The 24,374-nt window shown below is 50.4% G+C and overlaps 8 protein-coding genes across 8 annotated transcripts; 5 read left to right on the top strand and 3 right to left on the bottom strand.

Moving 5' to 3' along the window:
- Window positions 1-410: 410 nt before the first annotated feature.
- Window positions 411-4,920, bottom strand: PENARI_c004G01670 (ubiquitin-specific protease UBP2; the record flags this gene model as incomplete). The annotated part of the gene is made up of 12 exons (XM_022628951.1): window positions 411-508; window positions 576-1,019; window positions 1,071-1,245; window positions 1,310-1,730; window positions 1,783-2,431; window positions 2,486-3,023; window positions 3,078-3,166; window positions 3,225-3,631; window positions 3,665-3,731; window positions 3,791-3,998; window positions 4,064-4,827; window positions 4,899-4,920. The coding sequence occupies 12 exons, from the start codon at window positions 4,918-4,920 to the stop codon at window positions 411-413; spliced, it is 3,882 nt and encodes a 1,293-aa protein (XP_022490643.1).
- Window positions 4,921-5,399: 479 nt separating this feature from the next.
- Window positions 5,400-6,174, top strand: PENARI_c004G09418 (Tim17/Tim22/Tim23/Pmp24 family protein; the record flags this gene model as incomplete). Its single annotated transcript, XM_022629342.1, has 4 exons — window positions 5,400-5,583; window positions 5,646-5,765; window positions 5,831-6,025; window positions 6,080-6,174. 4 exons carry the CDS (start codon window positions 5,400-5,402, stop codon window positions 6,172-6,174), a joined length of 594 nt encoding a protein of 197 aa, XP_022490897.1.
- A 617-nt stretch (window positions 6,175-6,791) lies between these two features.
- Window positions 6,792-7,631, bottom strand: PENARI_c004G07347 (uncharacterized protein; the record flags this gene model as incomplete). The annotated part of the gene is made up of 1 exon (XM_022629235.1): window positions 6,792-7,631. The coding sequence occupies one exon, from the start codon at window positions 7,629-7,631 to the stop codon at window positions 6,792-6,794; it is 840 nt and encodes a 279-aa protein (XP_022491056.1).
- A 2,777-nt stretch (window positions 7,632-10,408) lies between these two features.
- On the top strand, window positions 10,409-13,036 carry PENARI_c004G11217 (SLM1 family PH domain-containing protein; the record flags this gene model as incomplete). Its single annotated transcript, XM_022629438.1, has 4 exons — window positions 10,409-10,925; window positions 10,982-11,469; window positions 11,523-11,860; window positions 11,911-13,036. 4 exons carry the CDS (start codon window positions 10,409-10,411, stop codon window positions 13,034-13,036), a joined length of 2,469 nt encoding a protein of 822 aa, XP_022490929.1.
- Window positions 13,037-14,481: 1,445 nt separating this feature from the next.
- PENARI_c004G06987 (uncharacterized protein) lies at window positions 14,482-16,534 on the top strand (the record flags this gene model as incomplete). Its single annotated transcript, XM_022629220.1, has 9 exons — window positions 14,482-14,872; window positions 14,960-15,012; window positions 15,132-15,139; window positions 15,190-15,283; window positions 15,333-15,473; window positions 15,541-15,592; window positions 15,678-16,135; window positions 16,186-16,339; window positions 16,392-16,534. 9 exons carry the CDS (start codon window positions 14,482-14,484, stop codon window positions 16,532-16,534), a joined length of 1,494 nt encoding a protein of 497 aa, XP_022491220.1.
- Window positions 16,535-18,204: 1,670 nt separating this feature from the next.
- Window positions 18,205-19,256, top strand: PENARI_c004G01517 (alpha/beta hydrolase; the record flags this gene model as incomplete). Its single annotated transcript, XM_022628942.1, has 2 exons — window positions 18,205-18,336; window positions 18,414-19,256. The coding sequence occupies 2 exons, from the start codon at window positions 18,205-18,207 to the stop codon at window positions 19,254-19,256; spliced, it is 975 nt and encodes a 324-aa protein (XP_022490772.1).
- Window positions 19,257-19,891: 635 nt separating this feature from the next.
- PENARI_c004G05695 (putative MFS monosaccharide transporter) lies at window positions 19,892-21,676 on the bottom strand (the record flags this gene model as incomplete). The annotated part of the gene is made up of 4 exons (XM_022629150.1): window positions 19,892-20,146; window positions 20,202-20,457; window positions 20,511-21,460; window positions 21,536-21,676. 4 exons carry the CDS (start codon window positions 21,674-21,676, stop codon window positions 19,892-19,894), a joined length of 1,602 nt encoding a protein of 533 aa, XP_022491151.1.
- A 484-nt stretch (window positions 21,677-22,160) lies between these two features.
- On the top strand, window positions 22,161-24,135 carry PENARI_c004G08627 (Zn(II)2Cys6 transcription factor domain-containing protein; the record flags this gene model as incomplete). The annotated part of the gene is made up of 5 exons (XM_022629297.1): window positions 22,161-22,189; window positions 22,408-22,436; window positions 22,492-23,283; window positions 23,349-23,822; window positions 23,873-24,135. 5 exons carry the CDS (start codon window positions 22,161-22,163, stop codon window positions 24,133-24,135), a joined length of 1,587 nt encoding a protein of 528 aa, XP_022490870.1.
- Between the last annotated feature and the right edge of the window lie 239 nt (window positions 24,136-24,374).

The raw sequence follows: 24,374 nt of genomic DNA on the forward strand, positions 1-24,374 counted from the left end.
TCATATTAAAATCAGGGTAAATAAGCTCAATAGCGGAGCCTTCTTCAGACTACGACTACTTCATTTTCTGCCCGCAATTTACCACCACACTTGGCCGCTAATGCTCACTGTCTTTTTCCAGGCTGAGTCAGCATTTTACGGTTCATGCCAGAAATGTTCATCCGGGGAAGACCCAGAGAACTCCGTACTATGCCTTACCACTACAGAGAATCAACCTTGAATTATTTGCCATAATTCTCCTCAGTGCTCCTGGTATCTTCAGCTTATGTACATGTTTTCTAAAGAAACATATGAGAAAAACGGAATCCTCGCTTGCGATGCAAATGATACAGAAATGACCTCATGAGCTTGACATTGAAAAAAGAAAGGCAGAGAAATCGTGCAATCATGCTGCGTCACAGGGAAGAAATTCATGCTGGGAGAGTTTTGCCTTCGGCATCCACGCTCTTACGCTTCAAGGGATTGACGGCTATGGCATCGACGGCTGTGGAATCTACCAGGGTTGGGTCTGAGTCAGTTCGAGTTTGGGGAGAGCCACTCCGATGGGTAGTCGCCGTAAAGGGAGACGGGCGTACCTGGGGTGCCACGCGGGGCTGTAGTGTCGTAGAATTGGGGGTCCATGTCCACGTCGGTGGGGCTGGCTGCCCGGGTGTCCTCCATGAAGGCAGGTGTTTCCTGTTCGGTCATATCGGGCATCGATTCGGTCACGTCGCGGCAGACCGGGTCGGCCAGGCGGTCTTTGATGGTGTCGTTGACGTAGACCAGGAAGTATGGAGTCGGGGGGTTATTGGTGGAGTCGTTCTCGAAAATCTCGTTCACGTTGTAGACCTCGGTCACATACTCATCGTTGTACTTGCGCCAGATTCCCTTGCGGAAGTCATAGATGTAGATGTAGTAATGTCCGAAGGAGACCGAGCCATGGTGCACGAACACGGCATACAGTCGATATGGGAGTTTCTGGTAATCGGAGAACTGGGTGGAGATCATGGTCCGGGTGTCCTTGAGCTCTTGGTCAATGGCTATCAAAGAAGTCAGTATGCTTGCTGCCAAATTGTGCTCATAGCTCTCACATTCGAGCTCAGCCTGAGCCGCCTCGGACAGAAAGTTGACGCTATCCGACAATTGCGGGCTGAGCATAGATGCCAGAGAGTCAGGTCCGCTATCAGAGTCACTTTCTCTCAGATTGCTGATCATGTCACCGGTCTTCCGGAACAGTTCCGCCATATCAATGCCATCATCGAAGTCCTGGAGCAACGTCAGCCATCTCAATCAGGGGATATATCCACTGGAACCTTAAAATAAATCTTACCGGCTGCTTAAGCAACTCCTCGCGGCGAGCCTCGAGTGTCTTCAGAGTAGCCTTCCATTCCCAAGCCTTGTTTCGACGGTTCACAAACTCAGTGTTCTTGGTGTCCATGTATCGGTCCATGTAGATAGTCTCGAGCAACTCGAGGTGATTAGTCGACTTGAACGAGCTCTTCTTCACGGGGTCAAACTGAACTCGCTGCACTTGAACCTGCAGGATGGGTGGAAGCTGGGTGATAGAACCGAACTGCTCAGCCACCGAGTTTCCAACGCTGATCTTCTGGACATCAAAAGCCCCATCGATGGCATCGTAGATATCCCGAGATCCATGAGCGACGTCGACCTTGATGTCACACCAGCGCTCCTCCTTCGAGCGCATGCCGTTCTCGGCGGAGATGTAAGACCGGGTTTGACCGTAGAACAGGCTGGTAAAAGGGTTAATACATATACCACCAGGCCGGTTTGAATACCACTCACTCTTTGATCTGATCAAGCTGCTCGCCGTCACTGCCAATGCCGCGTGGCTTGATAGCGCACTGGCTTTGAAAGAGAACATTATTGATGACTTCGGTCACATCCTGTTGAGCACCGATCTCAACCTCTTCTTGCAATTGCTTCTCGCGGTCAACCTCTGGGACAGGGCGAGGGGGGACAGGAGGTGGCACGCTAGATGGCTCTGGCCGGTTAGGCACAGAGATGCGTGCCTCGAGTTTCATGTCTTCATCAGTTGCTACCTCGGTTTTGTCCAATTGCGGAGGGTCATTTTCCTTATCCTCGACAGAGGACACTGGGACATCGGGGTCATTTCCCGACACCATGGTTAAGTCACTATCCATATCACTCGTGGTCAACTCTTTGACAGGAGCAGAGTTGGCTGCATCAGTTGCAGGTTGATCAGCATTGTCCATCGGAGGGGATACTGGGGGGCCAAGCGGTCCCAGGACGGGAGCGCCTCCAATCTCGCCAAGGATCTGGTTTCTGCTAGCAGAGATAGTCGAACGACGACGGATGGCTGCCTCGTTACTGGGGCTGATCAAAGTTAACCGAGCCAGTTCCTGTCCGGGAGTGACCGAGTTGCGAGAAGAAGTGATCATGCTTTGGAATAAAATCCGCAACTCATTGAGGACTGTATTCGCGAGTCAGTTGGAATTTTACTATTTCCATAGACGGAGAAACTCACATCGCTGGGATCGCTCCACCTCGTTCTTCATCACCTTACGAGATCCCACCTGCTTCTTCGCCATGGTTTCATTATCGTTCAGGTCCATCTGGTACATTTCATAGTCCAAAACCATCTCACGAAAAGGGCGAATTGAAAAGTAGAACTGCAGAAGACTGTTCAGATAACACGTGTTGCCAATGTTCTGCAATCCAACGGGCCACTCCGAGACGTTGTAATCCTGTTCGGGGCTAATGCCTGCCATGCTTCGCAAGGTAGCATTATCAGTTTGCTTGGAAATGATAGCCAAAGCCTCGTTGTACTTTTCAATTTGGCCCGGGTTTTCATCAACGCAGATAGTGTATGCGGCCATGATAGCACCAGCGTCTGCAGTGCGATCGGGAATTTGGAGCAGACGATAGGCATCACCGACGTCCATTTCGGAAGCAAGTGCCTCCCCAGTGTTGATGAAGTGGTTCAACGCAACTGACTTGCGAGAGGCGGCAATGAGAGCGACCGCGCGGTTTGCTAGTTCTTTGTTCAACGGGTTGTCATTGACCTATCCCGAGGTTAGCTGCGGGGAACACATAGACCCAGGCATTCGGCAACAAACCTTGGCCGTATACATAGTCATAACGAAATCATCGGGTGTCTGATCCTCGACGCCCAGGAAAACATTCGCTTGCTCGACAGTGGAGACGCCTAGTGTCAAAAGTTAGCCGAAGGCCTAATTGCGAAGCAGCGGTATAGGACAACGTACGGTCTTCGGATACAGATATGATGGACTCGCTTGCTCTGCTATCGCCGATACGCCAAAGCTGCTGACGTGCTTCCGTTTCGCGGTTAGTGGAGCCCAAGAAGGCAAGGAATTTCCCAATGATGCTTTCGTCGGTGAGGTTCGGATCATTCAATCGGAGACCAAAGTATCGATAAGCTTGGTCGAGATCCTCGACCGTGTATTTTCCATCAGCGTAAGCCCGTTGCACGGCTCCATCAATGATTGCCCAATCCTCGCCAGCTGAGGAAGCAACGCGAAGGGATCCAATTGACTTGAGGGCAGAAAGGTAGAGGGGGTATCTGCCCGGATCAACGGAGATTTGACGCTCAAACGCTTCAACGATCGCGGAAGCAGACATGTCCTCCACGGCACCCAAGTCCTCGTAAAACCTATAGAGAAAAGCGTTAGCCTCTGGCACATACGGAGCGGAGGGGTAGACCAACGGAGCGGGAGGCATTTCAAAATCCTCGACACGCATGGCCTTCGGGTCTGGAGCAGAATGTACAGTTAGTTGAGACAATCGTGTATGTGAATATGAAGCAACTGACAGTTCTGTGCCTCGAGAGCAGAATAGATCTGGGTGACGGCGGATGGTGGAAGAGCGGGAAACTGGGAACCACGTTGCTCCGAAGGAGGGCGGTGGTTAATCAACGATAAAAGCTCATGCACGACGTCGTCGAGGAAGGTGCAAAGCGGATCTTGGTAAGGCTTGTCGGCGTTGACGTTTGGTTGGGGTGGTGTCCAGGCACCAGTCTCCTGTTGAACTGTCAGCGACGACGTAATTTCACGAGAAATTTCCTAACTTAGGGCTAGATATGAACCTTGTTATAAGTAAACTCTAGGAACTCCAGCAACCCTTTACAAGGAGCGCCTTCCACACCAAACGAGTGCATGAACCTCTTGTTAACTGCCGATATGGGCTTTCCACGTTGGGTATTTCGAAGTGCATTGCTGATGTAGAGACGTAAATTATCCAACACACTGATGGGTTGAGGATCACCCATGCCTTCCATTGATTCGGGATATGCTGCAAGAGCTTGTTCGGCTCGTTCATGTAACAAATCTGGATCGACCATCAAATGAACCAATTCAGGGGTCAAGATTGGCGAAAGGATTCGTAATGAGACCATTGCTGAGCACGATATGTAAGAACATTGATAGTGAAATGTCTCTGCAACCTGTCCTTTATCGGTTCTCTCCGGCATTGACATGCCATTCTTCTGTCGACCTGACTTGTAGACCAGATGATGTATATGTCCTTCCTTGTTCTGATTGAATGAGTTCATGCCGTTGGTGTAATTGACCACCACTTGAAGATGACAGCGACATTCTGAGCAAACAGCCGCAATCTTGGATGACGTGCCTGGCCGTTTCCGATGTTCAGCCTGGGCCAGGAAGGTCTGATCTGCCTTCAACACATATTTGTGTTTACATGCTTTCGGTGATATGAATCCAGGAAGGCCTTGCCACGGTTCTGGGTAAGAGTATACCGGAGGAACTTGAGCGAGTAGGTTGCGACCAGTGTCGGGTATGTGTGCTGGGTCATAGAGTTGGATATCGTGAACCAAACGAGGTGCAGTCTTACCTATAGTTTGGCAGTCAGTATAATTATTTGCGTGTAGATATATCCAACACTTGTCAAGTCGCATGACCTACCTGCCCTCTGGATAGGCGCCATGAGGTGTGATGTTCAGCCCCGATCGCCTTGCGTGTAGTTTGGATATCTTGTTCGCCAAATAGAAGTATTTCTGTTCCCGAGGGAATTTTGGCCCGCAAACAGTATCAAAATGCAGGATTTCTCAGCTGGAAGCTCAGCGATGGTGAATGAGCTCTCTAATGATGGTATCGCGTAGGCGGAGACAGCGGGGAGCCTGCTGCTTGGCAGCAAGCAGCAGCGAGCTTTGTAGGGCTCTTGTCACTCAATAAACTAGGATTTGGGACTAAACGCGATGGAAACAAGTGATGCAAGAATTCAAAATGATTTTCTGACATGAATCAATGAAACCAAGAACAAGCACCAAGACGCATCTCAGTATCGTGAGAGCTCTAGAGACGCGGGCGGTGTGGATGCCGGTGTAGAGTGGCAGATGCGAACCCCCAAAATCCTAACCGCCAACCACATCCGTCGCACTGAGCCCATCCCTACTATCAGACATCATGGCGCACCACGCTGAAGACCACAGCTATCACCCTCAAGATGCCATGTCAGTTGCCATGAAGGCTACCATGCTGACTGGTGCTGTTGGTCTGTTCGGTTCCGCCGCTCAGAACACCCTCTCCAGACGGAACCACGGACCGCTGGGCATCTTCATTCGCAGCGGTGGCACCATTGGTGTCTTTGGTATGAGAAACGAGTGAAATGCGCTTTGGCATTATTTAATTGCTAACCCAGTCATTCGATAGCTGCCGTCGGTGGTACTTATGCGTTCGTTAAGACTGCATCCGCCAACCTGCGCGAGAAGGAGGACCACTACAACACCGCGCTTGGTGGCTTCTTCTCCGGTGCCATTCTCGGTCTGAGACGTGAGTTTTGAGTTCAATTGAGTCCGCTATGGGATTTCGGAAGAGCTAACGGTCGCGATTCACAGTCCGCACATTCCCCGCTTTGCTCGGATACGGTGTCGCCGTTTCGGCCGTTATGACCGCATTCGAGTACACCGGCGGTTCTCTGTTCGGATACAAGAAGGACACATCGGTAGACGAGTTTGACCGTCGCCAGCAGCTGCGCAAGGCGTTCCAGACTCCCGGAGAGCAGACCGTCGCCGAGTTGGGCGAGGGACGTGGTATGTCTATATGTTCGGTCATTGCTATATATTGGTACTAACTCTACTTGTCAGGTATCTACGGCCCCGGCTATGAGGAGCGACGCGCTGAGCGCATTAAGGAGGCTTACGGTGTTGAGGTTCCCACATCCCCAGTCCCTGCGTCATAAACCTGCATTCCTTTCAATCCGCCTTTCCCCGTTGCTTTGTGTAAATTATCCCCCCACATCACTCCACCTACTTCGCATGCCGGACAAGTCAATCCGATTAGGTTTTCTTCTGTCTTCAGGAAATTTCAAACAATACACATCTTCCAATTGAAACATGACCCGGGTTGTGCGGTCTAATTAAGCCGTAGAACTTGGACGGAGACCCCGGGTTTGAACACAGCACTCGGGAACCTGTGTATCCCCAAAGCAAGCAAAATTGACTAGGTATTTAGCCCATATCATGAGCCGAACAATACCCTAAGGTCTAAAATGAGGGGAATATCCCCGGACTGCCAGCGGGCCAATGACAGCGCACACATATCAAAGAGTCAAGGTAAGTTACCTACTTGTAACGCCACACTATAACGTCAAGCTATTAAAATGGCCAATGAACTTACAACTACAACTATTTAATCTATACTGTTGGATAATTATGTGAAGAGACAAAAAAAATTCCATTTAGGAAAACTCTAAATAATACTTCTAGATAGGATCGGGCAATTTATCTAAAGAAATTGCTTAGGAAATAAAAAGTCAGCTTGTCTACGTCAACTAAGAGACCCATTTGGTGTGGGTATTCAAGGCTTGGTGTAGAGATAGGGTTGAGGGACTGGCTCAATATCGAACCGCATGTTGATACCCCAGTAGTACCAGCAAGCAATTTTGGCGATACGCCACGTACCTCTTGGGAAAGCCCCCAAAATAAGGGCCGCGACTGCCTTACCAGTCGCAGATCCTAGAATAGCCTGATAAGAAGGTGTGCCATACTCAAAGACCGTAGGCACCTGAATCTTGGACTGTTGAGGAGTAATACCGTACCATGCGTCTTGAGGACCCCCCATAAGCATAGTGACCAATGGTTCAGTCTCGGAATTGGTGCAGTTGTCGATATATATATGTCGCAGAGTATCGATCGGGAAGCGGGTTTTGTATTGCGCAATGGCAATATCAGACCACATGGGCCCGTCGGCTCTGTACATTAGTGCCACGACCAAAACGCCCAGTCCTGTGAACAAGTCATGGTGGTTGGGGACAGGCCGCCTGCCCTTGTTAGTGCTTTCCTTACAAATCGTAAACTGATGGTAATGGCCAGTTGTTGGGAGATCCATTCTCTCCAGGTCAACGAGAATCCTGAAAGGGGGATCCCAGATCCTATCATACTCAATGTACCAGGTCGGTTGTCCCCGTGTGAATGCCGTAATCATCGCATTAATGTCAAGTAATGAGGGCTCTACTGGACACATAGGTGTGCTCGGATCTTCTATCCACATCTGTCGGTCAGCTCCCATGATTTGATACCTACCGAATTGGTAACCAGCGATTGGGTCAGCGGCTGTTTTGATAGGATCAGCTTCCACGGGGTAGTCAACGTCCGCTGGAGGGTTGCCTGAAGGAAGATTGTTGATAACCGGGGCCATGATTTCAATTACTTGTCTGTGTAACTGATGGATTTGAGTAATTTTTGGGTTTGTGTGATTGATAGGTTTGATATAATTACTCAGTGACGGACTTTGGCGCACTATATACCTCGGATTATACCTATTAGCATGCAATTAGGATTATCTACATGTACGGACAGGAGCAAAAGAACTAGAAGAAGCCTTGCGAGTGAAACAGGACAATGAAGTGTGACCATACAGACAAAGACCCTGTAAGAAGACAAAAGAAGACAGAGGCCCTGCAAGAAGACAAAGAGACCGAAAGCCAGGCATTGAGAACAAGCATAATTGAAATTTGTTAGTGAGAGACAGTGGAAAGATGCGGAAGTTCGACGAGCAACATCACTCTGGAGTAAATCTCTTTTCGGAGCCCTTCGCTCGAGTGGAATTGAACATGCCTTATTTTGAGGAGGCAATCCAGATAAACAGTAGAATCAAGAACAGCACCTGAATATCCTTTCTAACACAGGGCCCAAGTGAGTGGATCCATGTGCTTGGATCAGCTACTCAGCCTTTCGCCCTTTAACTCAAGGAAATGCTCAACAACTCTCTTGACCTGTTTTTCCAAGCTGAGGAATTTCACACCCATAACTTCCTCTGTCTTCTTCGCATCCACCCTGAGCTTCCTGGTAGGTTGTAGACCATTATTAGGAAGGATGCCCTTCTCCACTGCTTTGGGGAAGCGTTCAACAGCAATCCCTGTCACATTCTGCCAAACAGTTACAGCATAGTCGTCAAAATTCCCGATGTAGCTTCCAGCCGGGACTTTAGGGTCAAGACCCTTGACATGCATGATGCAACATAATCAACATGGACACGAGATCTAGGGATGGGGGGTATCGGAATTTGCTCCAAGGACGGGTGCAATGGCGACAGCGTTGGTTCCGATTGTGATATTCTTGGCGTCTTTCACAAGTTCATTTCTGCCAATGACAAAAGATGGGTGGATGTTTTTACCACATCGAAAGTGGGCTTGTGGTCTCGAACAAAGGCCGTAGTTGCCTGAAGAGCGGCAACTTTGCTGGCGTTATAGGCGTGGAAGTCAGATGGGTATGGACCAGAGGGAGAAGGCAACCTGGACTCATGGCCGATAACTAGTCCGTCAGGGGCATCTTTCTCGAAAATGTATTCTCCGGGAGCGATTGCAACAACAGAGGACGTGATCACATCACGCTTGATCAGGATATTGACTGTTCCCACAACGGCAGGCTCAACAGGTGTTGTTTCATAGTCTTCCGGTTTGGTCTCTCCCAAGGTGAATGATATAATTTACGCCCTTCACTACTCCGTCGTATGCGCCATCAACCATCAAGTCTAGTACAATGATGAAGGTAAGCTCGTCTGTTAGATTGAGGGCTTTAGTGGATGGCGCAGAGAGAATCTCAGTCTCTTTTGTACTCGGAACGGATTGCAGCTCGAACTCGGTAGCCAGCCTTCAAGGCAGTGACAAGCTTTCTGAATTCAACATGTCCAGTGCCACCGGTGATCAAGACAAGGCCATTGGATATTTTAAATGTAGCTTGAAGTAACGCAGCCTCTCTGAAACTATTATCATTGAACCTGACAACATAGCTATCGTTTTCTCTAGTAGATGGATTTGAATCGCCGAGCTACGTATGTCTTGTGGTTATGTACGCGGACTGCCCTGAGTGAGTCTGATAACGCAATATTGTTCAAGTGCACATAGAAAGTCGAGTTAGGTATAGTAACTCATAGATAATTGAAGAACGGTAACGTGTCTACCAAGCACGCGGTTATGGTGGGATCTAGCAGAAAATCTGTAAGTATTAGAGTGGATATACTGTGGGGCTTTGGCAGCATGAACCTAGCCCTACAGGCGAATGTAATAGCGCTATCTACCCAAGTCCATGACTTGTTTCATTCTACAGTTAAGCAAGATATATGACGGAATAACTACGAAGCAGGTTTATCCTGGTACGCCCGGGCCCCTTGAGTCGACCATTGAACCTGCATGCTGGGTTTGGCATGGTTGGTTCGGTGTATAGTTGCGAGTCAGACAGGAACCCAAGAACCATAAATCGAAGTGAGGTACGTTCCCAGATGAAGGTATTCCGGAAGAGCAGAGCAAGGGGCGAAAGTTCGAAGCGCCTTCCAAGTGTGTTCTCCCCAGATCTCGACGTCATGCACTGTTCATCGCTTGTGAGATCAGGGGGTTTGGTGGCAATGATTAACCCCTATTGAGTGGAGCGAACTGGAGAACTTGGGCCTTAAGATATATAGTCAGGGGCGCAGCTCATCAGCCACAGCAGGCAGCCAAATTGAGCGGCTACAGTATAACAGTTGAACTAGCAGTAAGGTTATACCAAGTAACGTATAATATAATTAACTTGTCAATAATTTAGTCAATTGGAAGCGGCTTCGAATTCCGATCCATACGTCAAAGACTTAAGTTCCCCTCTCCCGGGCATCCCGATCTTGGGCGTCATCACTCTTGAGAGCCGTAGACGTCATCTCATTCTTGACTTCCTAAATTCCCTATATCGCTGCATATTTGCATTTTACATTTCGCATGCACATTGATTGCAATTTCGATCTTCTCCTTATTCCCCCTGACCTTCGAGTGGGGTCTTACTCCCCGCAATATTTGCCTCCGTTCGCCTGGTAACCAAAAGGCGCCACTTCAGGAGTTCTGGAGCTAAGATCCTTGAGTTTTCCTTTCCCTTTTACGACTATCTACCATTCTCAACTTATCCTCCGACCGGCATAAATCATAAACTGTAAACCACGTTCCCGACATGGCGATGGCCGCGCGGCCGCAGACGCCCTCACAGGATGCATACATGATCCCGCAGCCCAACGACCCAGGAGCCCTGAGTCGCAGATACGGATCCCAATCCTCCCGACCCAACTCGTTCGCGGGCAGTTCAGCATACTACGGCACCGGTGCCCTCGAATCAACCCAAGTTCCCCACAATCCCCGGTTTAGGGAGAACTTCGATACCCCCAGCCGTCGCAGTTCGGTCGCGCTCGATAACCCGGCGCAACAGCGCTCGGTCTCGCAAATGTCCCGCGTGCGTTCCGAGACCCCATCCCGCACGAGTACTTTGCGAAAGAAGGCTTCCCTGAGCAAGAAGGGCAGCTTGCGACGGAATGGGAGCCGCCGAAGCATGCGCGCAGGTAGTGTGCGCAGTCTGAGCCTGGGCGATCGGGAAAAGTATCACACTGAAGGCTCAGACGATACCAATAGCGCTTTCATGGTCCCCATCCCGACCACGGGAAACCCGACCGAAGTGCTGGCAAGCCGGTTTGGAGGTGGGGTTGACCCCATTCGCGCGTACCCTATGGAACCTCGCTGACGAGTACTGTAGCTTGGCGCAAGGTCCTCAAGGACTTGATTCTTTTCTTTAAGGAAGTGCAAAAATCTTACGAAACTAAAGCGAAGCTGTTCTTATCTGCGTCCAATGTCGTCAATAACCAGAGTCTGCCGCCGGGGTTCCTGGAGTCTGGTGGTCTGGCCGATGCGACTGAGATCCTCCGTGACTTCCACCGACAGGGTTACACGGAGGCCAACAAGGCTGTTGAGGTGGAGGTGGAAGTGATCAGCCAATTGACTGGTCTGCGTAGCGATCTCCAGAAGAAGACCAAGGAGATCAAGAACCTCTCGGGTGATTTCAAGAATACCGTCGAGAAGGAGATCGACGGTACACGCAAGTCTGTGCGAAACTTGCACGAGGCTCTCGGGCTTGTCGATACTGATCCTTCCGCAACATCTGGCAAGAATGATCCATTCATCATGCGTCTGAATGTGGAGAAACAGGTTGAAAAGCAGATTGAGGAGGAGAACTACTTACACCGGGTTCGTGATACCTTACGTTGTACCAATTGACCGCGGAACTAACGTATCTACAGGCCTTTTTGAACTTGGAGAACTCGGGCCGTGAGCTTGAGTCGATTGTCGTGAGCGAGATCCAGAAAGCATACAATGCCTACGCAAGTATCCTCCGTCGCGAGGCCAATGAGGCTCTCGACACCGTAGAGAAGCTCCAGACGGGTCCGATCTCCATGCCCCAGGACCACGAGTGGAACTCGTTTGTCGCCGACACCGACGAGCTGGTTGATCCTCGGATTCCCCTCCGGAATGTGGAGAACATCACCTACCCCGGCAAGGATCATCCGGCTGCTGCCGAGATCAGAGCTGGAATGTTAGAGCGCAAGAGCAAGTATCTCAAGAGTTATACTCCTGGATGGTACGTCCCCTACTGTGAGCACGTTATAGCCATTGGCTAATCAATCCCAGGTATGTTCTGTCGCCGACGCATCTCCATGAGTTCAAGTCGGCGGATCGTGTGGCATGGCAGACTCCAGTCATGTCGCTCTACTTGCCAGAGCAGAAGCTCGGCTCCCACTCACAGGAAGACTCGAGCTCTCACAAGTTCATGCTGAAAGGCCGACAGACTGGAGCGATGCACCGGGGCCACTCGTGGGTCTTCCGCGCCGAGTCCCACGAGACCATGATGTCATGGTACGAGGACATCGAGAGCCTGAGCAACAAGACAGGTGAAGCGCGCAATGCTTTTGTGCGGAAGCACGTCCGCAGCGTGAGCGGCAGATCAATGAACAATGAGGTGATGGAGGATGATGAGGCTGATCGCACCCCATACTCCGCGGGCTCTGTGGTATTGGCCTCCGAACGACCAACCACTGCCACTCGACAGCCCGGGGGTGCCTTTCCCAGTGACGTCCAAATCGACCGTCACCTCCAGGCGCCCTTGTCACCATCAAGCGGGGACAGCTCCGCTGGTCGAGATATGGTAGCCGCGGCCGGGTCATACCGTGACGGCTCCAGTGCCATTGACGACGGCTCACAGCCGCCGGGTAGCCGCGAGAAAGACACCAGTTCCTACCGGGCCTACCAGGGAAATGAGGAATCAACGGAGCGATCTCGCCCCCCAATAACTCAACACGATAGCTATTACGGCGACTGGATCGGACCGGCAGCAATAGTAGCCAAGCAGAAGCAGGCACAGCAGGAGACTTCCAACCCAGATGAACGGGCCATCCGTTCCGACGGAGATGCCGCTTCTCTTGCTGCCATCTCGAATGTTGGTATCGCTGACCGTCGTGACCACTCGGCTCCTCCCCAGGTGGCCCGTCGTGAAAGCGTATCAACAGCACCCACCAACACTAACACTACGGACTATACAAACTACACCAACGCTACCTCGGTCGATGGTAACCATGAGGTTCCCAAGATTCTGGCTGCTGGAGTCCCATACCGTGGCCTGGCAGATGATTCAATCCAATTTTCTGGTGGGGTTCCTGGAAAGATCCCACCCGAGTTGCTTCGTCCTAAGGCTGACAGCATTGTCGCCTTGGATATGAAGATTCCTGGGCGTTATCCCCCTACCAATGTGGCTGCATAGATGGTCCCTTCTCTCACATCCATCTCCCGCCTCTTTCTCTCTCTATGTTTTCTGATACTCTTTCCGCATCCCGTTCCGTATCCTTTTCCCGCATCTCTTCCCATCTTTCCTATATTTTCATCTTTTCTTTTGTCTGTACATGTACCCCGACCTTGCCTCTCACAACACGTCCTAGTTGCGTTTAGGCGTTTTGGTCCTCTCGTTCAGACTGTTATAGTCTCGTTTCTACAGCATTTACTATGCTGCAAGGCGTTCGTTTTCGGCAGGGTGTGGCGCAGTTGGATTTGTCTCTTTTGATTCCCATTCTTTGGATTTGAGGGGGTTTACGCTTTGAGTTAGTGAGATGAAATGGAACACGACTGTCTCTGTTTGATCTGCATCCTGCCGGTCAATACCGGCCGTGGCAGTTTGGAGTAACTGAAATACGTGCCGCCAGTACATGTAGATGCAGGTGTTGGCCCACGGCAAGGGCGGCCACGTGATAGGTAGTGTTCAGGTAGATATTGTAGGTGGCCTACATATAATCGGTACCAAGGGAGTACTTACTCCCTCACATATACTGCAGTAACAAAGAATTATATTCCCATACTGGTTATACTGGTAACTTGGCTCAATCGCTGTTACAGAGCTATAGCTCTACATTCGCCCGGGCGGTGACGGGTTTTCCCCGAGGTGTCAAGTATCAGAGATCATGTTTCTTCTCTTCCTTACTTCAGACCTTGAGACTTGAGGATCCTCAACGCCTTTATTCTTCACTCTTCACTCCTCACTCTTCACTCTTTTCTTCTCCGCTTTCTTTCTTCCCTCGTTCTTACCTCCACGCATCTCGACACCATGGGTGAGTTATATTACACTTTTCTTTTTCGTACTGTATTACTCGTTACTCTACATTCTCGAGGTCCCCGGTCGTTCCCCCATCCAATCACCTGCTAACCCCCCAACCTTGACGCCTGATCCTTTCATCTCCTTCCCCTCTCCTTTCTCATCCCCCTTCTCGTTTTCTTGGATATTGACTACCTTCCCAAGCAGACGTCTACCGCCCATACCAAGTAAGTTGATCTCGTTTCTTCTTCTACACCTCCCCTCGGGTTCAACATACAATATCTCCCTACGAACTGCGAACTGCGAACTCCGGATGAGGTGTGGTCAGTGCGGGGGCGGAAACCGCCACGTCTGTTTGATCAGATATCCTCCGGATGTGATCCGGTGCCTGGAAAGAAATAACTTCCATGGCACCGCTTTTGACTTCAGAGCTCATGCGCTGTGCGCGGAACGTGTGCGCGAGTGCCCCCAAGCTCCAAACCCCGGAAGGTCCTCAACTGAGACCTCCCCCAGAGCGGGTCACATGACCCAGACCCACCCCTCGGAGCGCAATGCGACTGCCTTCCGCACCACCTTCCCCCATTTTCCCATCTCCATTTCCGCCCTCATATATCCGATTCGTCATGTCTGACTACGTACAGCGCGAGAGATCTCGTTCTCCTCGTCGTCGTTCTTCTCGCAGTCCCCGACGTGCCCGTCGTTCGTATTCGCCGCGCAGCCGTTCTCGCAGCCGTGGTGACCGTGGTGACCGTGACGAATACCGTCGCCCTGATCGTCGTTCCCCCGAACGTCGTTCTCGCTCCCCATTGAGCAACTCCGGTGCTGCTGGACCGTCGGGCTCGCCTTACGGTGGACGCAGTGGTTATCCGCCTGCCAGATTTGAGGATCGCACCGTCGCCAAAGAGAACATGATGCAAACCGTTCGCGACTCGTCCCAGCAAGACCGTCGGGTCTATGTGGGCAACCTTTCCTACGATGTCAAGTGGCATCACCTTAAAGATTTTATGAGACAGGGTGAGCAGGGTCGTTGCAATTGGGGGTGATATTGAGAGTTGTTGGTTTGATTTGAGGCTGACTGGGGGGTGTTCCCACGTTGTACAGCTGGAGAAGTTCTCTTCGCCGATGTTTTGCTTCTTCCTAATGGAATGTCGAAGGTGGGCGCCTATACGTAGAGTGGCTGGTTCCTTTCTACTCCCTGATTTTTCGTGGTTGGTTTTTTCTTTTGCATGGACGTTGGATTGACGGGCTGGGCATTGTTGTCCGGATATTGTAGGGATGCGGGTGAGTGATGTCTCTGTTCGAATCGAGGGCGTTTGCTAACAGTATATCAGGATTGTGGAATACGCAACCAGGGAGCAAGCACAGAACGCTGTCAACACGCTTAGCAACCAGAACCTGATGGGTCGTCTCGTTTACGTTCGCGAGGTATGTTATGTCACTCTGTCTGTCAAACTTGACTGACCCGATTTGAAAGGACCGTGAAGCCGAGCCCCGTTTCGTCGGTGGTCCTCCTCGTGGTGATTTCGGCCCCGGTCGTGGTGGCTTCGGTGGTGGTTTCGGTGGTGGTTTCGGCGGTGCTCCCGGAACTGCTGGCCGTCAAATCTATGTTTCAAACGTTTGTTCTCTTTTCTTTGCCCCCATCCCGTCAAGAACTCTTTTGGAATCGGTTAACACTTTTGTAGCTTCCATTCAACGTTGGCTGGCAAGACCTGAAGGATCTGTTCCGCCAAGCTGGTAAGTGCAACATGGAAATCCCCGACTTTGACTCGTTTCTTGTCTAGTGTGAGCCCATGGAATTGACCCTAATTCCCTATCACAGCTCAGCAGGGTGCCGTCATTCGTGCCGATGTGCACACCGACCCCAGTGGACGCCCCAAGGGCTCCGGTATTGTTGCTTTCGAGTCTCCTGATGATGCCCGCAATGCCATTACGCAGTTCAACGGTTACGACTGGCAGGGCCGCAACCTTGAGGTCCGCGAGGATCGTTTTGCTGGCGGTGGTCCCGGTGGTAACTTCGGTGGACGCGGCGGCTTTGGTGGTGGATTCGGCGGCCGTGGCGGCTTCGGCGGTGCTCCTGGTGGCCGTGGTGGCTTTGGTGGTCGCGGTGGATTTGGCGGTGGCTTTGGTGGCCGTGGCGGTTTCGGCGGTCCCCCCGGTGGTTTCCCCGGTGGTGGCTTCGACCAGGGCGGTGCTCCTGTTGCCTCGGCACCTCCAAACCCCTTCACTGACTTTGCTACTTCCAACGGCGACAAGAGCAGTGTTATCTACGTTCGCAACGTAAGTGTTGACGCCGACAGCGAGAGGTAGAGGTGCTAACATGAGGACAGCTACCCTGGTCTACCTGCAACGATGACCTGATTGATCTGTTCTCCACCATTGGCAAGGTCGACCGTGCCGAGATCCAGTACGAGCCCAATGGCCGCTCCCGCGGTACTGGCGTCGTCCAATTCGATACCGCAGACACAGCAGAGACAGCCATTTGTATGTACTCCCATCTCCAGCACTTACAGCCCATATTCTAACCCCCCAACAGCTAAGTTCTCCGGCTACCAGTACGGTGGTCGTCCCCTCGGAATCACTTTCGTCAAGTATATGACCCCCAACGTCCCTCATGACGACATGATGGAAGGCCAGCAGGATCACCCATCTGGCCTCACCCAGGACCAGATCATGTAAGCTGGTCTTTCTGCACCCGTGGACGTTTGCACGCCTGCACATCATGATTGTTTTCCGGGGTTGGATCGTCTCGGGCTATGAGTTCTTCGGCTTTCTTCTTTCTCTGCGCTTTTCTTTTCTTTCGATGATTCCCTTATTCCCATCCCGTTTCTTTTGAGGCTTTGAGCTCAAAATGGGGATCCGGTGCCCGTTTGGGCTGATCACCTCTGCTCTTCTTTTTTTCTAGAATGGAAGAAAAGCTTTCTGCGTTTATACCAGCAACGAGATATTTCTCCTTGTTTGTTTCTTTGTAGTTTTCGTATATATGATGGTATCTCGAGAGCTGTCGTTCCGTTTCCGTAGCCACGGCCTAGCGGTCTCGCTGTGGCATCACGCCTAATTTGGCATGACGCCAACTCGCGCCCGTTCAATCCTCGCGATGCGATGACATTTTTTTTCCCTTTTGTTGGGAAAGCTCGATGACTCGTACTTTGAAATCACCCTCGCTCACCCTTGCTCAGCATACCTCCATACTTCCGACCTCTTTCCTACCTCTTTCCTACCTCTTTCCTACCTCTTTCCTACCTCTTTCCTACCTCTTTCCTACCTCTTTCCTACCTCTTTCCTACATCTTACCTACATCTTATCTACCTCTTACACCCGGCTCTCCTGCGTAGTCTTTCATAAAATATACGCCCTGTTTACATAACCAATACATCTTCGGGAAGACGTAGTATTTTTTTAACTCACGTCCACTCTAAAGACGCTTATCCTCAGGACTTAAGACTACGCCTAGGGCATACCTAGCATACTTCAACATTCACAATAATACACATTTATTTATCAAAGTACACAATCAAATAATTCAACCCCTCCCCTCCCCTTAACCCGACACAAAAAAGTCCCCTCCATCTCCCCAGTCCCCCCATCCTTCTTCGCCTGGACAGGCTCAATATCAAACATTAAACAAGTGTAGTAACAATCTTCAAAATATTCCTTATTGCAAAATTCCGCCCAATACACACACATTCTATGACCAATACTGACCGGGATTAGGAACCGGCTTTTACTTGCACTTGGATCATTTAGCCATCTCTCCGGTTTGAAGTGCATATGGCATCAGGAATGGGAGTGATGCTGTGATGCTTCCAACCCGGCGATTGAGTAGATATCTCCTTCTTTCTTGAGCGCTTTCAGAGAAAGGATCTCAACTTGCACCTTGGTGAGGATACATGGGTTCTGACGTGATGCCAAAGCAGAAGAGTGAGTGTTCCGATATAGAATGGGATCTGGCAACCTCAAAAAGCGGGTCAACATAATCTTTTCATCACTCAAACCTGCCCGGGGATAACATCATACAGCATATATACTGGAAAGATACATGGCTGCTTTCTTTTATGTTCCTTGTCGGGATTCACAACCCCGCTGAACGTGGAGATCTCCTTATAGTGTAGCCGATAAAGCGTAGATCATGTGGACCTTAATAAATAGACTGTCCTCCGTATAAAATGGCTACATGCCGGCACAGCATAAATATTTCCATGTATACTTCACACTCCGGATATAATTTCTCGACTTAAGCCAATGGGGAAATTCCGCGGAACATTCCCACGGATGGAGTAATGAGGGGTGCTTACAGATAATCTCCAACTACGCGCGTCTCTGCCATTATACTCTGTCACTTACTCACTATGGCGACTTTGGAAACTTCGACGCATGTCTACAAGACTGTAGATGGACTATCCCTCGAGATTGACATCTTCAAACCTCCAACCGCACAGAAAGACAGTATTGTCCTCCTTCATTTCCATGGCGGATTCCTGGTGGGTTCTCTACGTTGCTGCCAAATTTCACTCTTTTCATTCTTTTCCCTGGATCTCAGCTAATTATCTAACTCCAGTTGATTGGCGACAATGCAGCATTCCAACCCCACTGGCTCATCAACGCCTGTCACCACAGAGGATGGATATACGCAGCAGCATCCTACAGGCTCCTCCCCGAAGCAAAGGGACTAGATATCCTCCAAGACACACTCGACGCAGTCCACTGGGTCAACCAAAACATCAGCAGCAAAATCATCATAGCCGGCTCCAGTGCCGGAGGATATCTAGCTCTCGCAACAGCCGCCCATCCAAGTTGCCCTCGACCCCTCGCCCTTCTCGCCATCTACGGAATGCTTGATCCAGCAAGCAAGCGGCATATCCATCCCGGGCAACCTCTGATGGGACCAGTTGATGACGTAGACAAATCCCTGAGTGAGATCGATTCAGCAATGCAGAGCGGGAAGGTGCTGGACGGGTATCCTTTCCCGGCAAATCCACTCACCGATCAGAGAATCAAGTGGATCAGGACAATGCATCAGGCTGCACGGTATGCGGATGTCCTTACGCGGTGTCCAGGTCTGGCGCAGCGCATTGCCATAGAAGGCACGAGTGCTATTCCCGAGGAATACCGCATCCTGTTTCCTGCGACCTTCGGCTTGACGCCGAGTTTCCCGCCTACTGTTCTTTTGCATGGTGATCGGGATGACTTGGTTGAGTTTGATCAGAGCTCTATTGTAGCTGAGAAGTTGAGGGCTCTTGGTGTTGACACTTATTTTGAAAATGCTGTCGGACAAGATCATGGGTTTGAAACCAAGGAGGTTATTGATTTAGATGCTGGCGATGCAGCAGACGGTAACGTGATGGAAGATTCTCTTCGGCGTGTTATTGCTGTTCTTGAGAAGCATGTTTCGTCAGGTTAGTTCTTTTTTGCTAGTAGAGCGTACCATATATCAGTTTTTCAGCTTTGCTTTCTGTATAAGTCCTATAATCTCAAATACGCGAGCCACGGTACCATATATTTTCCAGCATTATTTTCGGTCTACCTTTTTCCCCAAAACACTGCTCCCCTTACTCAGCTCGCTTTCTTAATTTCACTTCACAATCCCGCTTTGATTTCAAAACTTCTTCCTCTCTCTGGGTCCCGCTTGGAGATGTCCATTGGCATGCGTAAAGTTCAAAAGAAAGTCGAATTGTCGTTGGGTTGAGATGGTGTCATTGACAGCCTTACCAAATGCCTTAGGTATGTCTGCTAATCTTTGGGCTCTGGTTGTCTCATTCCTTGAATGATGAGAAGACTAGCAGGTCTCTACCGGATGATTTGAAGCACTGGAAGTGGCCGACTGCTTCAGCAGCTTATATGCTACAGATTACCACACAACACTGCGTACTAGGATGGATGGAGGCTGACATTTGACTCTAGGGCCCACTGTGGTAATTTACTAGGTCCTGGACAGCATATTATATCCTAACACTTCGTATATAACAGCGGTGTTGAATAGCAAAGCCATTACAAAACAAACACGACAGTTTGGAGTGCAACTCGCAATCTCCCCGATCAGACCTTCTCTACAAACTCCTCGCATCTCTTCTCCTCGCTTGCATATTCACCATTCTCAACCTGCATCTTTTGGATTTCAGCATTGAAACGAGTCATTCGCTTTGCAAACTCCTTCTCCTCATCCCACACGAAAGGGCTCTTGCTGGCGAACAGGAAGTCGATCTGCTCGAGTGTGCGGCCAGCAGTCTCGGGGAAGAAACAGTAAATGAGAGGGATGTAAAAGAACATGGCGGCACCGAATACGTAAAATGTCTGAGAAGAAAGATGTCAGACATCAAAATATGGGGAAGAGAGGAAAGAAACTAACCTTCTCTTGGATACCCGCAAACATAACCGGGACCAGCAGCGATCCAGCGCCGTAGCCGACTGCCCAACCCGCAACACCAAAAGCGTTACCCTTAGCACGCAGCCATGTCGGGAAAATTTCGGTTGGATAAATGAAAGGAATCATCAACCACGAAGAGCTGAAGACAACCACGTAGAGGAAGACCATGGCAGCGGCACCGGTTCCGTACTGTTCAGCCTTATCGGGGTTATTGACGGCTCCACGGTTCAGACCACCACTGGAGGAAAGTCAGTAAGAGCAACGCCAAGGGCGAAATGTGTTCGTACTCACAGAGCAAAAAGAATTATACCCAAAGCGACCGCTCCCCAGTAGAGGGTCCGGCGACGACCCACTCGGTCCAACACCAAGGCAGCGACACCAGTTCCCAGGATACCGCAAGTCATGCACAGGGCAGACAGCCAGTTTGATTTGAAATCATCAAATCCAGCAGTCCGATAGATGTTACCCGAGTAGATGACGACCGCCGCGATACCTGTACCGTACTGCATCATGACCTGGAGCCAAAAGGCCAACTGGATACGACGGCAAATGTGAATATCCCCCGAACCAATGCCCAGGAACATTTTGAAGTAGCTGGAGCTTTGCATCTCATGTTCCATCTGCATAACAGCGACGATTTCGCGAATTTCTTTCTGCACATCCGGGTGGTCGCGGTCGCCATCTCCGCGAAGTTTGGTGATGATCTCGAATGCCTCTTCGTTGCGTCCGTCCTTGATGAGCCATCGAGGCGATTCAGGAATGAGCAGGGTGCCGATGACGAGGAAGAAGACTGGGATCACTTGGCAAGCAAAGCAGAAGCGCCATCGAAATGTGCCGCCGGCGTAGTCGGTGAAAGAGGTGGCAAAGCCAATCCAGGAAGACAAGGCAATGCCTCCAAAGTTGGCGAGGAAAGTCAGGGCGATCATTTGACCGCGATGACTCGCCGGAGCCAGCTCTGCGGTCCACGAGGGAGCAATAACGATAATGAAGGAGACACCGACACCTGCAACGACCCGGGCGCAGAGCATGTGAGTGAGATTCGTGGCACTTGCCTGAAGAATAACTCCGACAAGACACCAGAGACAGGCCATCCAGATCCCTTTGATACGTCCGTAGGCATCGGAGAAACTGCCAGCCCAGAAGGCCCCGAGGAGAGCGCCGAAATAGTACATGGCAGCGATGCCACCCTGCAGAGAGGGCTTGATGACTTTACCATGCTCATCAGCGAAGCCCATGCGGTGCTGCAGTTGTGATATTCGATTAGTTCCCGATTCCATTTCTGGGCAGATCCTGGCTCAGGGGACTGCGGTACATACTCCATATTCTGGGGCTACATTGACAGCGCCCATGACACCCTGGCTCATGCCCTCATATGAAATGGCAACGGCAGAGACTGCAGTAATCAACTTGAGCAGCTTAGGTCCAGGGACTGTTCGCCAGAATCCTTTCTGGATCATGGTGAATAGCAGTGAATTAAAGGAGATAACCGTAAACAAAGACAAATTGGAAATGAATAGAAAATGTATAGAAACTAAGACTCAACCCTGGATTATTGATAGAGATATCATTTTCGTATTAGGGATATATGGGGATGTTTATAGACCATGAGTGCCCCCATAGGATGGATGATGGATGATGGAGAAAGAGAGACACAAGCAAATTCCCACGGTTTCTTGCTTCTCTATGGGTCTTGATAGAAATAACCCCAAATTCAAAGCCTCGGGGGGGTTTTCCTGTTTCGGATTCTCCACCTCCACAACCCCAAATCCCGAGTTCTCTTTCTACTCTCCTTCCCCACAAGTCATAACCAACTCTTTCCTCCACTTGATCCTGTCTACTCTCAAATCTCGTCTCGATATTTCTTCTTCCAGACGGACTTCCACCCAATCTTACAACAATCTTATACCAATCTGGACTCCGGTAGACCCCATAGTTCTCGACATGGGAAAGCTTCGCTCCAGAAATGGATGGTTAGTCTTCCCCCGCAAACCTTCCCCTGCACTACAGGTACTATACACCTCGCCTATCGAGAATTGGGTAGATCTGTGGCTGATCCAGATCTACCGTTTCTTGCCTTGGGACTTTTCTGGGGAAGCTTGCCAAGCAGAACTATTGACTGCGTGACCGTTGACGGACAAAGTGTCCACTCTCCGTCATTCATCATGATACATTGCTAAGTTCATCACAGCCTAACTTGCCGGAAGAGGCATGTCAAATGTAAGCCATTGAAAGGTTCAATATAGGCTAAATGCAAAAGCTTACCTGAAAACAGGTGACCAAGTCAAGCCGATCTGTGGACAATGCCAAAAAAAGAACCGCCCATGTCTACGAGTAGACTCTCGCATGTGCCTCAGAATCAAGCCTTATCAACCAAGAAAGACTAGGGAAGACCCTAAGGATGCTCCTGACCATGATCATGATGAAATGTCACACCTGCCGGAACACGGAACTGCAGACGGAGTGATTGCTAATGCAACCAGCCCTGAACACACCACCAACCCAAATTATGCTGAATTTCATAACCATCAACACGAATATACCTCGGTGACATCACCATACAACACTCAAGGCTCTAGTATCCTGTCAGAACACACCAGCGACTCTGTTTCCGCGCCTCTGGTGGCAACTTCAGTTAACAATACTACCACCTCTCCTTACTTCAGCGTGGTTGGAATCCAGATCTCCCAGCTGCTCCAACCGGACTCGTTAAGTCCATGGTCTCCGGCTTCGCACGCAGGTGCGATACATGCAGGGTCTCCACTGACTCACAGAGAAGCTTACCTGGTACACCACTTTGCAACGCACCTCGGGCAATGGCTTGACTGCACCGATGCTTCCCGTCAGTTCACTCGGAAAATTCCCATCCTGGTCAAGCAATCGCCGATCCTGCTGTATGCTGTGCTTTCTTACGCGTCCCGGCACGTCGGAGATGCCGAAATGGCCGAGCAGGCGCATGAGCGGTGCGTAGAACTATTGATCCCCTTCCTGAACTCGGAAACGGTTGCGAACGATGATATTCTGCTATGTACCATTGTCATCCTGCGAGTGTTTGAACAGTTAAACGGTAAGTCCGAGAGAGTTTCGAGCAATCACGAGACGCCCAGGCTAATCTCCTCGGGGCTGAAACAGTCATGGTAACCGGCAGCGATCAGGAGCGTCATTTAGCCGGCTGCTCGGCTCTGCTCCGCGCATCGCAAGGACGAGAGGTGGACCCCTCGGCCCCGAGGTTGCGGCACGCGGCTTTCTGGGTGTACCTGCGCCAGTGCCTGTACAATGCTTGTGTGCATCAGCAGTCTCCCAATGTGGATTTGGACTTGGTTCTCATTCCCCCTCCTTGCGGAGACGACCCTCTGAGCAATTTGAAGTCTGAAACAGCGTGGGCCAACACTATGACTTGGATCTGTGCCACCGTAGTACACTTCTGCTTCGGGCCGAGTTACCCTGAGCCTTTCGCCAGAATGTGCCGATGGCAAGAGCTATCCGAGGCCGTCGAGAGTTGGATGAGCACAAGACCGAGTACTTTTGACCCGATCTGGTATAGCGAAGCCGTTCCGGGCAATGGAAACCCTTTCCCAGAGATATGGTTTACGGCGGACTGGCATAGTATGTGTGCCAGAAGACTTATACTTTGCGCTGTCTAATTGTCTTTGCAGTTATGGCATTTGGTTACTATCATCTTGCCTGTATGCTATTGGTCATATACAAGCCATCGCCTAAATTCGCAGTCAGAGGGGTCCATGGCACAGCTCGTGAATCTGATGTAAGCTTGGATGTTTGCTGTGGTGTGAATGAGTTCTCGTTGACGCCATCAGATCCGGGTCATGAAGCACGCTCACGCAATCTGTGGTGCATGCAAAAGTTCCCCTTCGACGGTGCCATCGTTGATCACACTCTGTCATTCCACTTTTATTTGTGAGACATTTCCCGCCTTATTCATGTAGGATCCAGTTACTGACATTGACAGGGGGTCCCTTGATGACAGATTTAGCAGAAAGGGAGGAATTAATGAGACTGCTGCGAGATATGGAAACGAAGCATGCGTGGCCGACGAGTTGGATAGTGAATTCTCTAAAAGAAGAATGGTCGACAACGTAATCCGTCCACAAAGCCTACCTAGTAACATCAAAATAAAGGAATTGGTCTACACGATAGAGG

This window comes from Penicillium arizonense, assembly GCF_001773325.1.
Source record: "Penicillium arizonense strain CBS 141311 chromosome Unknown PENARI_contig004, whole genome shotgun sequence".
In the NCBI taxonomy this organism is placed as follows: Eukaryota; Fungi; Ascomycota; class Eurotiomycetes; order Eurotiales; family Aspergillaceae; genus Penicillium; species Penicillium arizonense.